We start from the raw sequence: 14,978 nt of genomic DNA, 5'->3' as shown, positions 1-14,978 counted from the left end.
TAGCTTTGAATAACTTTTATTTACACTCGTAGTGAAGGATTGCACAGGAAATGTCAATAAAAAGATTGATTGCTGTCTCAATAGTAATTCTGTGAATATTTTTGCCAGCTTTGGTCTTAAGAGCAACACCGTTTGTTCATACTAGTTCTCTAAAATGACGCGGTAATTGAACAAGGTCATATACGTCTGAAATGATGGGGCAGACACTAACAGCGCTGCCTCTCCATCCGTAGAACTGGTGCAGGTAGGTGATTCTAGGAACAAAAATATTGAAATAATAGTGTAAAACATTGAAATAATAGTGTAAAACATTGAAATAATAGTGTAAAACATTGAAATAATAATGTAAAACATTGAAATAATAGTGTAAAACATTGAAATAATAGTGTAAAACATTGAAATAATAGTGTAAAACATTGAAATAATAGTGTAAAACATTGAAATAATAGTGTAAAAAATTGAAATAATAGTTTAAAACATTGAAATAATAGTGTAAAACATCCAAATATATACACAATATGCTGTAGTTATAAACCTTTCTTAATTAATTCAATATTTGTTTGGCTCAGTAAAATTGTGATCACGAAATGATTTAGAGGAGTAAAAAGAAGCTAATTAAAATAAAAACATAGAGACTCCAATTTCTTCAAAACCCAGCTTTAAGGCACGCCCTGGGACGGAATACTCTTTTACTTTTATCTACTTGGACGTGGCTTGAGGAAGTTTTATGAGCTTACACACTCCTCTGCACATAGAAGTAACTAACATAATGCACAATAGCATAGTATGTTAATAGGTCAACCAATAAAATTCTTTAAAAAATGATGCTCAAGTGTCTATTGCAGATATCAGGAGTTAATTAGATCTTATTAGCCTGGAGACCCACAGAGATGACTCAATCTTAAGAGCCAAAAAAAAATGTAGAGCGTATCGATTGAGTAAAAGCTAAAAGTTGAAAAGCTAATAGTTGAAAAAAGTTGAAAAGCAAAACGTTGAAAAGCTAAAAGTTGAAAAGCTCAAAGTTAAAAAGAAATAGTTGAAAAAAGTTGAAAAGCAAAAAGCAAAAAGCTGAAAAGCTTACATTTTAAAAAGTTGAAAGTTGAAAAACAAAAATGGTGAAAAGCTCAAAGTTCATAAGTAAACTTTTGAAAAGCTGAAAGTTGAAAACTTATATCGGCCTTTCTCCGTGCATTCAATTCTTTACCTTGAGTTGGCAATGACAGAGTCCTAAGTTCACCCCTCACTATTTCCTGAACTTTTGTGATACTTGGTCCCCACCCTTCTTCAACACACAGTCTGAATGGTGTGCCCCCAGTGGCGTAAGATAAAAGAACAGAGCCCTGAAATTACAACCAGATGAGGTGTGAGTTTAAATAAATTAAGAATCGTAGTATCCAATACAAATACAAACACCTCTCACCTTTGGGTAATTCCAGTCTACGTCACCAAAGAGACAATCTTTTGGAACTGTGGCATTGATAATCTGGTCATGGTTGGCAGATAAGTTGCTTCAAATAGACACAAGTTACTTCAAATAGACACAAGTTACTTCAAATAGACACAAATTTTTTAAATAGACACAAGTTACTTCAAATAGACACAAGTTACCTCAAATAGACACAAGTTACTTCAAATAGACACAAGTTACCTCAAATAGACACAAGTTACTTCAAATAGACACAAGTTACTTCAAATAGACACAAGTTACCTCAAATAGACACAAGTTACTTCCAATAGACACAAGTTACTTCAAATAGACACAAGTTACCTCAAATAGACACAAGTTACTTCAAATAGACACACGTTACTTAAATAGACACACGTTACTTCAAATAGACACACGTTACTTCAAATAGACACACGTTACTTCAAATAGATACACGTTACTTCAAATAGACACACGTTACTTCAAATAGACACACGTTACTTCAAATAGACACAAGTTACTTTAAAAAGACACACGTTACTTCAAATAGACACAAGTTACTTCAAATAGACACAAGTTGCTTCAAATAGACACACGTTACTTCAAATAGACACACGTTACTTCAAATAGACACACGTTACTTCAAATAGACACAAGTTACTTCAAATAGACACAAGTTGCTTCAAATAGACACACGTTACTTCAAATAGACACAAGTTACTTCAAATAGACACAAGTTGCTTCAAATAGACACAAGTTACTTCAAATAGACACAAGTTACTTCAAATAGACACAAGTTGCTTCAAATAGACACAAGTTGCTTCAAATAGACACAAGTTGCTTCAAATAGACACAAGTTACTTCAAATAGACACAAGTTACTTCAAATAGACACAAGTTACAAACAAAATAAACAACGTTTTGTTCAGTCATAGAAAGCAAACTAATAGAAAAAGATAAAAACAAAAAAACTATGTGAAACTATTAAAAAAAACCTGATAATTTATAAGAATGAAGTATTGGTACTATTAACGACAAAATGTCACATGAAAATGGAAGGGCTGTTACTTTCTGTGATTTACTTTTAACATTATACATAAGGACAAAATAACAATAACACACAAATAGCACCATTCTTTATTGTAAGATATCCATGCTAACAACACAACACTATACGGACAATAAAAAAAAAGATACATACAAATTCTTTCATTTTAAAGAGGAATTGGTTTTACACTTGTAGATGATATTCCATAACATACAGAGAATGAAAATATCAAAAGAAGGCTGTTTCAGATTGACAAGGGGAACAATTCATGAAAACTTTCGAAGGGCAAACTAATTAAAATTATTATTAAAAAAAGGGATATTTGTATAAATACAACATTGTCTCAAAACTTAGGTACATAGTATAGAATATTTATAAATCTGATGTAAAATTTATTATACGTTACATCAGGGCGGATTTCTGTTTCGAAAAGACGAGATGTTGTGGATGTAAAGAAGATCTGATGAAGTCAAGAAGCCCACAATGTGAGACTCTCTTCGTGTAGCCTTACTGTCATTCCATCGATCTTAGTCGACATTACCCTAATTGTCAGAAGTGTCAGATTGACTAAATGTAGAAATAGAATATATTAAGCTTGTTTATCTACCTCCATGTCACTATTTCGCAAGGGTCACCAAAAGCTGCGAATGATAAAGCTGGACACAGAATGACCAATACAAAACTCGTCACGTAAAACATTTTCCCCAATTACTTCAATACCTTGTTTATCTTTAAAATGTAGTTCTTTCATAAACTTAGATTTAACATTTTATTTTTTTTTTCAGTTCATAAAAGTAGACCAATACTTATCTGTTGGAACTAAACTTTTTACTGTAAACATACGAATTTTGTATACACAAACTTTATTATATTATGTTTATAATTTACGGTGTAGTAATGTATGACATAATTGGACAAGCGATCTATTCAGACATTTGTTGTGTCTTGTACGCTGTGTACAAGATTAGAAGCCGAGAGTAGAATTCCAGAATTGATAGAAGCAGCTAGCAGGAGAAAGAGAAGAAGGAGAAAATAAAAGAAATGAGAAGATTTTAGACGACAAAAGAAAGAAATAATGAAAGAAAGGAAGAAAAAAGATAAATGAATGAGCCTCCAAGAGAAGAAATAGAGAGAATGTAGATATATTTTAAAACGAACATAGGAACAAGTTTTTTTGGGTTTCTTTAAGTAAACAATTAAAACTTAGAGTAACTAAAAGTCATTCCAAATAATGTGTACTAATCTAATTAAATTTGTTGTTAAGACTACGTAATTGGATATTTAGCATTAGAAACTTTCTCAGGCTTCAAACCAAATTAAAAAGTATAACTTTCCAAGTGCCAGTTGTGACATATGGGAAGAAGTGTCCAACTTTTCTGGCATATATCTTAACATACAACTTATGACGTGATTTTTACGTATGACAAGACCTTCCCTGCAAATCAACAGGCTCAAAATAAGGTCCATGTAGAATAGGTCCCGTGTTTCTATCCATTGGGGTGTCTTTAGGTCTTCTTCTTTCAATTCAAGTCCTAGTGACACCCATGTTTTCAAAGCGTGTTTTGTTATGCTCTGCATGACACTTTGTATTTTATTTGGGAAATCATTGCGACTTTCTTTACGTTCATAAATCAATTCTGAAAAATAATTCTTATGTTGGTAGAGACTATACTCATCGTACTCAATTACTAAATCATTGAAAGTATAGTTTTACTAACGGACTTACTTCTGGTAAACTCTCCAAAACACATGGACACTTATGTGTACCGACACTAACATAAACCAATGCAAATTATAAATTTTTATAGATAATAGAAAATAATTGCATTAGATAAGACTTCATTTTGAAAAGACAAAAAATCGCCAGAATAGTTTTAAGCTCCTATCTGAAGTTTTAATTTTTTATCTTGTTCTTTTTTCTGGAAAACTTCCTGATCTGTAGACTACTAGTTAAAAGCTATTTCAAATTTCTGCCAGAATACTTGTTGGAGGACACAGCACTTAATCATGAACTGCCTATCTCTATTGATTCTTTTCATAGGTTTTGAGCTAAGACAGGCTCAGATCTTGGACCACTGTAAAATTGTAGTAGCTAGGTGAGTATCTATTTATAGCAACAATAGTTTAGTATTCATAACAGAACTTTAAGGTAATTATTCCAGAGCTGACGAAAGAAAGCAATTTAAAATAACAATAACAACAATAGAATGATTTTTATTGTTTGCTAGTGACTAGATCTACACACCTGAAATGTTACAAGTATTTCAATATTTAACTAGCTTACTAAATATTTTACTTGTAGTAATACCGATGCCGGAGATTCTCAACAAGTGAGTGCTGCTGTCCCATTGCCTGGTTGTATATATGGTGAAATTGAATGGAACCACCCACAGGTACTGGAATAAAAAATGTGGACGTAATCCCTAAATAGTAATAATTACGACAGAAATGAACAGACATATATTCGTTACAATACAGTAATTAAACCAACCAACTAGAATTCACCATGTCTAGTAAAAACATTTTTTTTAAGTGCCCGTAATCTGTGGTAGTGGTCATACATTGATTCATTATTGTAAGCTATGTGATATGTACATTATCTTAGCTATTGCGAACAAAATTTAATGTGATTCTCACATTGTGTGTGTAGATCTTCATCTTTCCAGACATTGCATTGGGACTAAGCTGAAAAAGTGTGGGTACCACTGGACTTGTTAAAGACATATTGTAGGCAGACGTTTTAGATTAGTAATTCTCAAGTTAGAGAACGGGTACTGGATGGGGATCCACTGTCATGAGCTAAACCAAAATTCGATACAAAGATTAAATACAATGTTTTCAAAGTCTCCATCATGTTTATGTTGGTGTAAAGTGGGTTGTAATAAAACACTAAAAATAAAGTTTTTTCACTGGTAAAGTTTGCAAGTGGGAGCGGTTACGTGCAAACGCTCTATCGGGTACCAAAAAAAATCAACAATTATTAAATAGCATATATCATTTAAATTATTAGTTAAGTATTTACAAATAATTTGCAAATGGATGAGGAAAATGGGCCCTCTCCGCCCTCTGGATCCTCCGAAACAATGTGCCTAATCCCTGTGTGTACTTGTAGCCTACGTATCTATCTCTTGTCACTCTAGGGCACCCTGCTGTTCACTAACAGTCTTCCTGGTCAGAACTACGAGCTGTGTCTTGAGTCCGACTGGGCAACGGCTTTGAGTGGTGTGACTGAGCTGACCAATGGTCTACATGTACCTCTGCCTGTTCCAACAACCGGTCAGTAGACCTACCTATGAATGTTTGTTTTTGTTTTGCTGTCACGGTGGGGTTTTAGTTGAATACTAAGAATGTTGCTCGAATGCTCAACAATTCCAATCAGAAATCTTTTTTTTTTCTAGCGTTAGAGATATCTTATTTTTTAGTTCCTTTGTGTATATGTGTGTGCTGTCTGCGTGAGGTGGGTTAGAGTAAGGAAGACATTTTAATCACCACACAGACCTTAAAGTTAAAACTAAAAATACTTAAGTAAATGTTTGTTAAAATGTTTAACATGTCTTAATGTTCTTATTTAATTTGTAGATAATTACATCCTAGCCCGAATGTCCCGCAGGACGACGGGGAACGGCAATTGTAGTTCGAACCAGAGACCACGTAAGGACGGTTTAGAGAACATTTAATACAGTAATCAGTCGTTTATCACGGGAGTTGCGATCCAAAACCACCAGCGATGATCAATACTTCGCGAAATAGAAATGGTATATTAATTCAAGTATTTATACACTATATATAGTCTTTACAAACACATAATACTGGACAGTATTCAAAGAAAAAATTAGCAACACGCCGCCATACTGAGCCAATAAGGCGCTGGGATACAACGCAAGCAAAGAACCAATCGTGTGTTATTTACAATTATGAGTAGTGTCTCAAGCAAGCGATGCTGGTTTGTTGGCCAATTTCAGAGAGTAAATATGAACTACAAGCCGACCCGCGGCGTAGCATATGCCGCTATTTAGTGACGGGCGAACACTTCCTGAAAGACACAGCTGTGGGTTTGGGCTAACGACTGAGTGATGAAGGTGAGGTGGGAGTGTGTGGGAGGAAGGTTAGAGAGTCGGCATGCGTGCGTGGTGTCCCGCATGGTTGGACGACATAGAGAATTGTATATACAGAAAATATTACTTGTTCTCCCCCTCCCCTCTTTTTTTTCTGAGCCGCGCTCTCTGTCGCCGCGAAAGTTACGTTGGGTAACTCTAGTCCGAATTGCAGAAATACAAGTGTTATCTTTCTATGACATCTTCATTGAGGGTTAGAGAGTCGGCGAGCGTGCATGTCCCGCGTGGTTGGGCGACGTAGACAATTATATATATAGACTTTCCTGGATTTACTGTAATTCATATCAATTTTATTAATTTTGACATAACTTTATAACTAAATAGGTAAAATATTTTTTGAATTTTTTTCATGTAAATATTCATAAAATATATTTTCCACCTATCGAATTGCACTGAAAATTCATAACCAAAAAACTATAAGATCCCCGAAATATAATTCCCCATAATTTCTTATTTTAAAAAATACACGTAGATTGAAAACGCGACAACTAAGCTCAAAATGGCAACGGCTCACAGTGGAATATATTGAAAATACATGCTGACATACTTATTATAATATAAAAGACCTTAACGAAATATTTGAAATTAGCAGAAGTGACAAACATTTGGAGGGAGGAAGGTTCTAACTTGGGTGGTGTCCGGATAATAGGGATTATAGTTCTATGTGTTTATCACCCCTATAGCAAGTAAAAAGAAAATACCAATTATCCCTACCTCCTACCATAACTTCACTCGTAGCGCGATAATGGCACCTCTCTACGGTGGTTTAATCGCGTGTTATTGGTGTACAGTCTAGACACGGCTCTGCATGAATCATTAGAAGATTTTTGTTAAAGCAGCTTAAGCACGGGGCTTATTACTTGTATAATTATTATGTTCGATTTTCACAAAAAGTGTTCAAAGTGTTTGAAGAGTGCTATTCAGTCTTCTCTGTTAAAAACAAACAAAACAAGAAAAAAACATTTAAAATACTTTTTAAAAAAAGACGATACCTCCTCTAAAATGTTTGTTTGTTTATAATTTTTTTTACATTTTTCGGATGCTCCTTCAGAGCTGAAAATAATTACTGCCTAGTCCAAACTTCTCGCAAGACGACGGAGGATGGGAGCGGGCAGGGACGCGTATACCTTACGACCAGGCTACCTTTATACAGCTTATAGAGCGATTTTTTTTCTCTTAATAAATAATGATTGTTAGATTTACCCCCCCCCCCCTCTTTTTTCACTCCCGAGAAATAATCTTGGTTAAGCAAATGTATAGATCTACTGCACTTTATACTATTCCAATGATAGGCTTTTATAGACTTAAAACTTAGAAGACGGTGCGCAAAATTTTCCTGAACAGAATTTATGAAACTCTTCAAGGAATGCGGAAATACGTAAAGTCCTTTCAAGATTTTCTCGTTCTCTAGCCAAATTTAAATTTATTTCTTTTCATACTTTGAAAAATGATAACTGCCAAATTAGAGTTTTTCCCATGTGGCCAACGAGCTAGTAATTCTTTTCTCAGCGATACACATCATTTGTTAAATTTCCAGGAAAATTCTTAGGGCCGTTTTTTGAGATCAGTGTCCTCTCACCTACGCTTTTAAAGTTTTCACGAAGCTACGAATCGAATAGAGGCATTGTAAAAATGGAATTTAGACTTAGTGGGTCCAACGTAGAATGAATGCAATAATGTCGAGTGATAATATTAATTCTTTTATTATAATAATATAATATAATAATAATTTTATAATAAAAGTTTAAAAATGTCGGGCAAAACGCTTGGCTCCCTAAACGAAGGGTCTCGGTTTCGAAAGTGAAGGCTGGGAATTAGAATTTAGAGATTTTAAAAACGCCTCTGAGCCCACCCATCTCAAATAGGTGCCTGACATTTATTGGGGCGAAGTAAGGGTCAGTAGATCGTTGTACTGGCGCCCTTGTCAACCGTCGACCAAAGAAACAGATGACCTTTACATCATCTGTTCTATAAAGGGCAAGGTCTGAAATGGGTTCTATACTTTTTTACTAAGTATTTTCTAATCTTGACAATCTCGGCGTTCTTACAGCCAAGACCAAAAAAAAAGTTTTCAAGATAATACAATGTGTATTTCTTCACACAAAAAATAACACAAAACTGTCTAAGTTAAAACTTAACTTCTTATCTTTTCCCAGGGAGGCCAACATGTACCTTGGCCAGTCAAGGAAGGGCCAGTCTTCTTTTGTACGCTCCAAGGAAAGTCAACGGTCAGAGTGTGTACATGTCTTCTATTAACTACTTGGTGCTTGATGCCTCCATGGTCCACGGATCACTGACTCCACACCCGTAGATGAACACCTTGGATAGACTAAGAAGGATAACTGTGAATAGTGTCACTTGATTTCCAATGTAAATTTGTTTGATGTTATGACAATAAAAACATAAAAACAGAAACAAAAACTTGGTGTAATGAACTATGACTAAAATTGTGGTATAGAGTGTATAGGGAAGATATGGTCCCTAGTTGCTTATACATTAATAAAAAAAAATATAAAAAATTGTGTTTGGTCTCATTGTAATATAATGATGTATTGTCATAAATCACCAGCTCCACCATTTGGAAGGAAGAAGTGAAGTCCCAATTCTATAACAAGTTGCAGGGATGGCTAGTCTATTCACACATCTGTTGTGCCTAAAGTTAAAAAAAAATGTATGCGTTTCAAGTGGACTTTTTTTTTTCTAAAAAGCATATATGAACTTAGTCTGTCTTTCTGTCTGTCTTTTTGAACACTTAATTTCACAAATACCCATTCTCTGATCAAATTGAAAAGTTACACAATTATTTATTGCAACTAACAAAACATGAATCAACTAAATGATGAACTAATTAATCAATTAATTATTGGTAATTTATTATTTTGTTTGATATCGAAAAGGGAAATAACTTCTACATTATTGAGAGATAGTTTCGAAATTTTGTTCTTCCACTTAGATAAATGTTGTTTTTCTTTAAATTATTTTTATATTTTGCATGTTTACAACTATAATTTTATTCTCAATCTTTTTAAAAATAGTAATTTATAAAAAGCTCTCAAATTTAAAGCGGTTTATAGTTACTTTCCAAATGTATCTTGTGCTAATGCTGTTGACATTTGAGAACCTTCACATATGTTGTCATATCTCTTTAAGTAAGGGACAAAATAATGACGTCAAGATCGGGCTATTGATAAGGCTTTACTTATCGTTGGCACATTGACTCTACAAAACTGGTAGGGCCTATAATACTTCAACTAATAAGAGCTATCATTTCTGACTTTTAAATCATCGAATCATCTTCGGAATCATGTTAAGCTATCAATGTTTCGCGAGTATCGCTTTGGTTTTCATGCTAACTGAAATAGTGTTAACCGCTCCTTTTGGCGATACATGTCGGTTGAGTGATATAGGGGCAGTCACGTGAGCATCACAGCCATTTTGTTATGTCTATAATTAGAAAGAAAATGTTGTTAATTAACTTGTTGAAAAAAAGAACACTTTATGATATGTTGTATTTATTTTGGTACGATTTTTTATTTATTTTTCATGGCTCAATTCTATATTTTCAATGTTGCTCTTTATAGTAACGCGACCAGTGATGGTAAACCAATTTTGTATAAGACAGTTCCAGAGGAATGCCTTGAAGGCCAATTCGATTGGGACTGGCCACAGGTCAGTTAAGGATAAATGAAATGTAGTATTTTAGTTAATGTCGTTATGCGTTATTTAATGTGACTCTAAATTTGATCAATGTTTTTTTGAATACGAGTCTTTGTCTTCATTAGAGTACATTTCGAAGACTAAACCCATAAGACTAACTTTGACTTATTGCAATTCCAATTATACCATAGTTTGAACGAAAATTTGGAAAAAATCGCAGAAGCCTAGTTGAAAAAGGTTGTGGGAATTTTTAACAAAAGATAAGGATGTGACGAGAAGGGAGGTAAATAAAAAAAAAAGTTTAAGTAAAGTGGTGCAACTATTATTATGCTAGTTATCTCCTCATAACTGTACGTCGTTGTCGTTAAACTTTGTGAGTACATTTATTAACACTCATTGAAAATCAATTGTCTATATTTATATAGTTCATAAAACGGTTTTAAATACGTTTAGCCCTATTATTTATCTACCATATTGCTTTAAAAAGGACTATTATCATGAGAAATCTATATTTCTATAATCAATGTACAAGTCTTTGTCCCATAAGCCTCACTGTTGACTACCTTTCAAATGATGCAATCTGTTGCAATGAGCATGCCGTGTCCGCAGAATCTCCCACATTCCTGATGGACTCCTTTGTGGACAAAGAAAAAGTTTCAGGGAAACCCACAAAAGGGTCTTTGAAAGCCTTTAACCTGGATCCAGCCACAAGGGACACGCACACGGAAGTAGAGGCTCCGAGCATCTTGGTGCAATGCTGGGCAACATTTGCAAAGAACAAGATCAAAATGGTGTCAGAAGAAAAGCGCTAGAGCAAAAAATCAAGGCAATTGACACAATCTGCAACTGGAATAAGCTGCCCAGTCTGCAGCCGAACATTCCGGATCACATTGGTCTCACTAGCCACATGAAGAGGCACAAATAAAACCGCAGTGCAAAGTCCTCAGCTTCGTGGATGACAAAAGTGAGCTTAATATATCCCAAATTAATTATACAAACGCCTGGTGCAATAGTTTAATGTTTCGTCATTTAAAGTTTTGTTACAGAACAGAATATAAAACTGGGGGATTTATTTATTTTCGAAAGCTGTTCTGCGTGTGTGTTTAGAATAAAGAGAACTGTTTCGTGACATTTATTTCCTTTTCTCTATTCAGGGATATGTCTACCTTTCCTCAAAAATGAGTCGACCTCACTCTCTGTGTATCGAGACTACTATGTTTTGGGTCAGTGATGGTGGGAGGAATCAGTGACGTCACGGACGGAGCTGCAAAAATATTGGAGTTGCCCACTTTAGGTGATCTAATCATATGAGCGTACAAATTCCACTTGAGTCCATACACGTACCTTTGGGGATCAGCACGATACATTCTACAAAAATATGATCTGCTCTTCGTTTACATGAGACGCTTTACAAACCTTATATCAACTCTGTCTGCTGTCTGTCTTGTTAAATGTTTGTACACGTTATTTCTCAACACACAGTGACAGAAAAAAAAATCAATTAAAATAAACAATTAGTTAATTAACTATTGGTAATTAATTTTTATTTGGTATATCGAACAAGGGAAAGAAATTGTACTTGACTCCCAAGTAGTGGTATAAGCTAAATTAGTCCCCTTTAAGAGTCGCCGCTCTAAATTTAAGCAAACAATCTATAACAATGCCATCTTCTATAGTCATAAGTACTTAACTAGCAGAAGTGGAGTCGTGAGTCAGGTGTTTTAATTCAGGTCGTTTCCCCAGCCTCTTTTTTATGTAATAGCTTTTAAAAGCTTTCTTTTTTTCTCTCCCCCCCCCCCCCCCCATTTTCCCAACAGGTCCAGATAAATGATAGGATCATAGCGTAGTGAGAAAGCTAAAAGCATGAAATAGCGCTAAACAAAAACAAGGGTACAAATATTTTTAATCGCACAGATTCGTTGTTCTTCGTCTTGTTCTGTTAGAAATTTAATTGATTGATCCAATCTAATTGATACAATGACACTTCGTATAAGCTTTTTTAAAAAAGTATTTTTGTGTTTTTATTGTTTTAAAGATCCGGTTAATAGTATTCAAGTAATGGCATCCAGTAGAATATTAAAAGAAGAGAGAGCTATACGGAGAAATGCGGAGGGTATATAAATTATATCAAATTGATAAAATAAAAGAGACAACAATGTCAAGGGTGCCATTGGGCCATATGTAAAAAATATAAAAAGGCCACCGTTGCCAGCTAAATAATAACTTAGTGCCAGAAGCGAAAGAGCTTAAAAATGTTTTGTCTTAAAATGCTGAAAAATACCTGGCATATACAGTCTTGCACAAGATTATCGTTGTAGAATGTGTGCATTTAACACACGCTCCTTCGCAACTACCGTACAGCCAAAGCGGTTTGAAGGTCATAATGAAAGCAGACTGCCACTTATAATTACATATATATCTTTTTATTGATTGAAATCTCCTTTAGTCTTAAAAAAACTGAATTCAATTAAATAAAACGTCTAAAATAGATCTAAGAAGAGTTAACAAAACGAGAATAAACGAATACAATTGCTTCCAACTCAGTTGGTAAATCGCCGCATGTTTTCACCTATCTCTTCATGTATAAACCTAAAAATAGGGTTGTACTTATTGAGATCTAGTCAATTGAGGGAGTCACTCGCATCCATTCAGGATGGACTAGGCTTTTTTGTTTCTTGTATTCGTTATAAAAACATTTTTGTATATTTTTTTTATTTTGTACCATCTCTCTTTGATAAACTACCAAAAGTCCGCCAGTGGTGTATGCGGATCATTTCCCTGTATAAGAACTTTTAAAATTATTCAGCACTAAGTCCTACTTCTGATCTTAGAAACGTTTCTAAACCTTTTTTTTTGTTTCTTATAACAATCTCTTTGGTAGATCCTACATTTACAATCACCTCTGCCCTATTGTATTGACTAGACATTAAGCTTTTTTTTTAAACTCCTCATAAACCAGCTCCTATTATCAAAATGTCTCAAGAAGCCTTCCCAAGTTACCAGATTGAATACTGATAGAGGACAAATAAACCCAAAACTTTTACTAGTCTAGACATGATGTACTTTTAATACTTATCTCAACAAAGACGTTGCTATTTTTCTATGCTGTACTGGAAGTTGTTTTTTTTTTCCTCCAGATCATCCGGCTTGCACTGTTGCAACAACAGGTAAAACAGAGCTCCGCATTCAAGCTGAAAGCCATCAGTTATATTGGACTACCTTTGGTTATAGGGTGAATCTTTTGTAAATGAAACAAAAATGTTCTTTTACACATTCTACGTTGTTAAAAGCTGTCGCTCTTGTATGATTAGAGTACAATAAAAACTTGTCATTGTCGACTATACACTTTTGCACAAAGTTGTATTGTTATAATAAACTATACTATCTTGCACAAGGTTGGATGGTCATTCTAAAATGTATACATTGCTCAAAGATACATTGCAGTCAGCGAAAATCTAGAATCAAATAGTCACAAAGACTGAATTTTAACAATTGTTGCATAGATTTCCTTTACCAATTAGCAAAGTTATACAGAGTCAATGAAATCAGGATCAAATGCTAGATGAAGGTAGAAGTTTTGAAATTGATAGCAGCTCTTAGAGCCATCAAATTATAATATGCTTTTAGTACATAACAATCATATAGTACAATAAAAAAAAAAAAGGTTGAAAAAACACAAACTCTTGGGGGGCCCCTGCAAGCCTGTAGTCGTATACGAACGTTGCGGTACGAATCATACGAATAAAGATCACAAAATAAAGCGGTTCTCGGGCAGAGGCCGCTAAAAGTTCTAAGAATTGAACGTTCCTAAACTCTTACAATTGAGGATATTAACATTTTAAAATCATAAAAATGTTGTTTTACACCAGCTGACATTTTAAGAAATAAAAAGAAGCCAGTGAGTATCAGAGTATCTGGGTGAGCTCGTTCCCATGTAATCTCTACGTCCAGACCTATACATTATAATAGCTCATGGCGTTACTTTCTCATGAGTAAATGTCCTGACGACACAGCCGATGTTGACCAGTAATGAGAGTCTGTATCACGAAACAAATCAATAAACAAGTTAATAAAGAAAGTTAATTTTAGTAGGCGGCCTTTCGTTGTTTATCATGGACTAGATCTTGGAGGAGACCATTATTGTTTCTGTCATTTTTTTTTTGTAGATAAATACTTTTAATGTAGGAAGAATATAATAATCTGTCGTCTGCTGTCGTATCTTGTTTTCGTGTAGATCAGTTGTTGGAGAAATCTAGTTATTATTTTAGGTCTATTTATGGATTTATGTCCGCGAATCCGTTTACTTGAAAAAAGAAATAACAAAAATGTTGTTTAACTTGTCTAATTGTAAGAAATGCGGCGTATGATATGAATTTAAAAAGTCACTAAACTATTCTTCAGACACAGAAGAAGATACTGCAACACATGAGATGTCGAGCATTCTTCTATTATCAGAATAGCAACACATGATACCATAGAATGGTCTATGACACAGAGTTTAAAGTAAAAAAAAAATATGGATAACGCTTAAGAACAATATTCTCGAAATGTGTTAATTATGAAAGATTTTCCAAAGGGACTCAACCGAAACCATTTGTGTAAAGAAGGTCTCACCGCTGACATACGACTTCACAACATGTGGGTTGTGGTGACCAATAGCTAGTTCCCACGTCGTACAGGCCTGTGACGTGGCAACACGCCATCGATCTAAACTGCTAAACCGGCCCACATGT

General features: G+C 34.4%; 2 protein-coding genes and 1 long non-coding RNA gene across 3 annotated transcripts; 2 read left to right on the top strand and 1 right to left on the bottom strand.

Moving 5' to 3' along the window:
* Positions 1–3,241, bottom strand: LOC106065655 (uncharacterized). Its single transcript, XM_013224526.2, has 4 exons — positions 3,081–3,241; positions 1,421–1,508; positions 1,205–1,340; positions 1–254 (listed from the first exon to the last, which is right to left on the bottom strand). The coding sequence occupies exons 1-4, from the start codon at positions 3,170–3,172 to the stop codon at positions 142–144; spliced, it is 429 nt and encodes a 142-aa protein (XP_013079980.2). The 5' UTR covers positions 3,173–3,241; the 3' UTR covers positions 1–141.
* A 1,137-nt stretch (positions 3,242–4,378) lies between these two features.
* LOC106065651 (uncharacterized) lies at positions 4,379–9,108 on the top strand. The gene is made up of 4 exons (XM_013224522.2): positions 4,379–4,569; positions 4,776–4,866; positions 5,614–5,749; positions 8,745–9,108. Exons 1-4 carry the CDS (start codon positions 4,481–4,483, stop codon positions 8,897–8,899), a joined length of 471 nt encoding a protein of 156 aa, XP_013079976.2. The 5' UTR covers positions 4,379–4,480; the 3' UTR covers positions 8,900–9,108.
* Positions 9,109–9,797: 689 nt separating this feature from the next.
* LOC106065654 (uncharacterized) lies at positions 9,798–13,584 on the top strand. Its single transcript, XR_008777683.1, has 4 exons — positions 9,798–10,005; positions 10,170–10,257; positions 11,400–11,539; positions 13,383–13,584. It is a non-coding gene; the product is annotated as an uncharacterized LOC106065654 (long non-coding RNA).
* The last annotated feature ends 1,394 nt before the right edge of the window (positions 13,585–14,978 follow it).

This window comes from Biomphalaria glabrata, chromosome 4, assembly GCF_947242115.1.
Source record: "Biomphalaria glabrata chromosome 4, xgBioGlab47.1, whole genome shotgun sequence".
NCBI lineage: Eukaryota > Metazoa > Mollusca > Gastropoda > Planorbidae > Biomphalaria > Biomphalaria glabrata.
Note: the sequence above shows the minus strand (reverse complement) of the source record. Positions and strands in the feature narration are given on the sequence as shown.

What these genes read in the sequence shown, in the direction of transcription:
- LOC106065655 (XM_013224526.2), bottom strand. Translation starts at nt 3,172, where the DNA reads ATGTTTTACGTGACGAGTTTTGTATTGGTCATTCTGTGTCCAGCTTTA. An exon ending in TAGACTGGAATTACCCAAAG is followed by an intron (nt 1,341 to 1,420) that starts GTGAGAGGTGTT and finishes TTGTAATTTCAG; the next exon opens with GGCTCTGTTCTTTTATCTTA. An exon ending in TCTGTCATTGCCAACTCAAG is followed by an intron (nt 255 to 1,204) that starts GTAAAGAATTGA and finishes TTTTGTTCCTAG; the next exon opens with AATCACCTACCTGCACCAGT.
- LOC106065651 (XM_013224522.2), top strand. Translation starts at nt 4,481, where the DNA reads ATGAACTGCCTATCTCTATTGATTCTTTTCATAGGTTTTGAGCTAAGA. An exon ending in TGTAAAATTGTAGTAGCTAG is followed by an intron (nt 4,570 to 4,775) that starts GTGAGTATCTAT and finishes TTTTACTTGTAG; the next exon opens with TAATACCGATGCCGGAGATT. An exon ending in TCTGCCTGTTCCAACAACCG is followed by an intron (nt 5,750 to 8,744) that starts GTCAGTAGACCT and finishes ATCTTTTCCCAG; the next exon opens with GGAGGCCAACATGTACCTTG.